The sequence below is a fragment of the Xenia sp. Carnegie-2017 genome, unplaced genomic scaffold (assembly GCF_021976095.1).
Source record: "Xenia sp. Carnegie-2017 unplaced genomic scaffold, XeniaSp_v1 HiC_scaffold_6, whole genome shotgun sequence".
NCBI lineage: Eukaryota > Metazoa > Cnidaria > Anthozoa > Malacalcyonacea > Xeniidae > Xenia > Xenia sp. Carnegie-2017.
In genome coordinates this window covers 7,526,133-7,530,243 of record NW_025813526.1, presented here as the reverse complement: position 1 = coordinate 7,530,243, position 4,111 = coordinate 7,526,133, and the positions used below count along the sequence as shown (strand labels likewise).

At 35.1% G+C, this 4,111-nt stretch overlaps 1 protein-coding gene across 1 annotated transcript; it reads left to right on the top strand.

Moving 5' to 3' along the window:
- The first annotated feature begins 2,248 nt into the window (after positions 1-2,248).
- LOC124457044 (general transcription factor II-I repeat domain-containing protein 2A-like) lies at positions 2,249-3,517 on the top strand. The gene has a single exon (XM_047007338.1). The coding sequence runs from the start codon at positions 2,249-2,251 to the stop codon at positions 3,515-3,517; it is 1,269 nt and encodes a 422-aa protein (XP_046863294.1).
- The last annotated feature ends 594 nt before the right edge of the window (positions 3,518-4,111 follow it).

The window sequence follows — 4,111 nt, the reverse complement described above, 5'->3', positions numbered from 1 at the left end:
TTACATTTGCATATCATACCTCACAATCACAATTTAAAGTCACAACTACACCAAATTTGAAGTGTTGCTCTTTACCAGTTTGCAAAAATAACATGTCAGATTGACAATAACAAAGGGTTACTTTTCCTGATATAAAGTAGTTGTACTACCTACTGCAAATTATTATTAAGATAATATTAAGATCTTATAAAGAAATTACTTATATCTTTTTAAAATCTTCAAGATCTTAAAATAAATTTATACCACATTTTAAAAAAATCTTGCTTCAATTCCGAATTGTACTAAATAATGATACTCCTTAAGATCTTATTTAAGATCTTAAATACAAATAAGACTTACATGGTTCCATGAGATCTTTTGGTGTAGCCAAGATGTAAACCATAGAATATATATATTGTTAACATAACATTTTAGCAGGGAGAGACACACCAATTCCCACCTTTGCCTATCTCATTGATAATATTTTTACAGAACCTTAATTAAGATTTCTACCAGGGTTAAGGGAGAGCTAAACAGAATACAAACTTTTTTTGATGTTGGTCAATGTAATGGAATTTAATTTTGCTAGCCTAACCTGGGTTCATCATGATCGAATCAGGCATCAATAGGAATTGATTTAACCTGGAGTTTTAAACCAAGACACAAACGCTATGTTTTTCTTCCACTCCACACTCAGAAATAAAGAAGCCTTACACATTAACTAACTTAAGCCCGCTCTCAATAAGCCAGTTCACCACGTTAAAACCATTTTTAGTTTGTAATCTAATTATAATAAATTCCTCAAAAAGGTACCTGGTATCTGCATGTAAAGTGATGCAAACGCAAACAAATAAATTGAACCCATGCTCCACAAAAACATTTCCTTCGCCAAACCACACGGCCACATGATCGACGTGTAACAATAGAAATTCAACCAAACAGCTGTTCGGTTATTCGAAATTGCGTTGTTGTTGTCAATTGTTACAAATTAAAAATATCACTATCCGCGCCCGCAAACGTTCATATGGACTATCCGTTAGCAATTACTTTGTTTAACGTAGATTTTAAGATAATGTTCGAGTTTCGAAGTCGACCAGAACATAAATGTTGCCTTGATGCTTTATTCTATCGGCAAATGTATGCTATTTGATGATCACTGAGTTTGTAAAACAAAGTTTTGTGGCGCTGTAATGATAATGCTTATACGCCATATTTCCTTCTAACTCTATATTATGGTTGGATTAACTTGTTTACTTTGAACCATTCTTGAGTCTTGACTATTTAATAGCTGCCGAAAAACATGATTACTCGTGATAAAACATGATAAATGCTAATTAACTTAATTTTGAAATCTCAATGCCCATTTCCTAAAGGGTTACTACGATTCAGGATTAATCTTTATAGGACATTATAAAATTGAGTCACCAATATGCAGCAAGTACTTTCTCAACTGTTTTCAACATACTCATAATTATTTACTGCACGTTCTGCAATCTAAGGAAACTGCATGTTTTGTGGCAGGAGACACGTTGTTGTATATTGCTCAGTGACACGTAAGAAAAAAAATAATATTTTTCAACAAATTAAACTTGTGCAGAAAGTTCACGTTATGACGCAAGCCAACAAGCAAGAGTGGCTTACGTCAATTTTTGTCCCAACTTCCTACTTCTGTTTCAAGCACATTGTGAAATTTAAAAAGCTGAAGGATAACGTGAATATTTCAATGCTTCATAATAGCCGATAAAAGAAAAAGAAAAGTTGATGATGAATGTCGGCGATTTCAAGAAGAGTGGAGTGTAAAATACTTCTTCATCGAATCTGCGAATCAAGCATTGTGTGTCATCTGTCATGAGAGTGTTGCAGTATTGAAGGAATACAATTTGCGCCGCCATTACCAAAGCAAACACCAGGGAACCTTCTCACGGTTTGAAGGAAATATACGCGAAGAGAAATTTGAAAAGTTAAAGCAGTCCATTAATTCTCAAAGATCAATTTGCACAAAAGCATCAAAACAAAATGAGTTGATAACGAGGGCTAGTTTTAAAGTGGCTTATATTCTCGCTAAAAATGGCAAGCCTTTTAGAGATGGTGAGATAGTAAAAAACTGTTTGCTAGAGATTGTGGATGAACTTTGTCCGGAAAAATCTAATGTTATTAAAACTATAACATTGGGTGCCAATACTGTTGCCCGGCGAATTGGAGACATGAGCACAAACCTAATGGAGCAAATTGCCAGCCATGCTAAGAATTTTGTGCATTTTCTGTAGCAATGGATGAGTCAACAGACATGTGTGGCACCTCCCAGCTGCTAATTTTCATTCGAGGTGTGGATGCCAATTTAAATATCACTCAAGAGTTGGCTTCACTGAACAGTATGTACAACACAACGACTGGAGAAGACTTGATGAGAGAAATGCAGAAAACATTTGAACAATATAGTTTAGATTGGAATGGACTGAAATGCTTAACTATTGATGGGGGAAGAAATATGTGTGGTGTGAAGAAAGGATTGGTGGGAAAAATCAAACAATTTTGTGCTGAAAAAGATATTTCAGAACCAATGTTTCTACATTGCATATTACACCAACAAGCTCTTTGTGCTAAGTATGTGGACATTAGCTGTGTGTTGTACCCTGTAACAAAAATGGTGAATTTGATAAGATCACATGTGCTGAATCACAGACAGTTCAGGGAAATGTTAAGAGAGACTGAGACAGAATCTGTTGACATGCCATATTACACTGCAGTAAGATGGCTAAGTTGTGGAAAAGCGCTGTCAAGGGTTTTTGAGCTAAGAAAGGAAATTGCTGAATTTCTTGCAGGAAAAGGGAAGCATCAAGCATTACTGTCTGATAAACTGTGGATATGTAAGTTGGCTTTTACTGCAGATATCACTGGCCATATCAATAGTTTAAATCTGAAGCTACAGGGAGAAGAAAACCTCATTAGTGATTTTTTTACACATCTAAAGGCCTTCAGACACAAACTAGACCTATTCCTGAAACAAATCCAGGTTATGAATTTCACACATTTTAAAAACTGTACAGAAGCTATGGTAGAAGCTACCACAGATTTTCCACTTTCATTTGCATGTGGGATTATTGAAGAGCTTCAACATCAATTCCAGGAGAGATTTGCTGATTTGCATGCAAAAGCAGATGAGTTGAGACTCTTTCAAAATCCATTTCAAGTGGATCCAGCTGCATGTCCAGACAGTTTACAATTAGAGGTGATTGAACTACAAGCATATGACTTGCTGAGGGATAAATTTAAAGAAGGGCTTGTTCAATTTTACCAATTTTTACCTAAAGAGAACTATCAAAATTTGAGGCATTTTGCTGCAGGACTGCTATCTATGTTTGGCTCTACATACCTGCGTGAAAAAACTTTTTCTAGAATGAAGTATGTGAAAAACAGTTATAGAACAAACATGTCTGATGAAAATCTGAGGGCTCTTCTAATGCTTGGGACCTCAAAACTAAAGCCAAACTTTTTCACAATTTTGTCATCAAAAAGCCAATGTCACCACTCACATTGAGAAAACTGAACAGACTAATTGTGATTTTGTCATGATATTACTCTTGGTTGAAATTCAACCTTTAAATTATGAATAAATATTTTCTTAACTAATGAAGCTTGTGTTATGTACTTCGTTTTATTAAAATATTCGCTCTTTGACCAGTGGTATATGGTTCGTCGGCCCTCAACATGCTGGATTAAAGTTCATGTGGCCCTCTGGCTGTAAAGTTTGGAGACCCCTGAGTTAAACGATGGTTAAAATTGCGTTGCACGAACAACGTTTAGCTTAGCGTTTAACTATCAGCATGATAGGATCAAATTTAAACGAGCGAAACAAGGAAAAAAGCGGTTTTTGCTATTTAATAACTTGGCAACTAGGTGGGAAAACTCGAGAAATATACTTTTAGTATATTTAATACAGTCAGTAAATTTGTTTACCTGGTGAAAGCTTTCGGATGCAAAAAAATTGTAGCATTATGAAGGCTTATTTGTCCAAGACGCTTGATGACTGCGATTTTGTGGACTTTCTTCGTTTTTGATACGACATGGCGTAAAGAAACTCCCGAAAAGACATGATATCTTCATATTAAATACAGAATATGATTCAAAGTTT

What these genes read in the sequence shown, in the direction of transcription:
- LOC124457044 (XM_047007338.1), top strand. Translation starts at nt 2,249, where the DNA reads ATGGATGAGTCAACAGACATGTGTGGCACCTCCCAGCTGCTAATTTTC.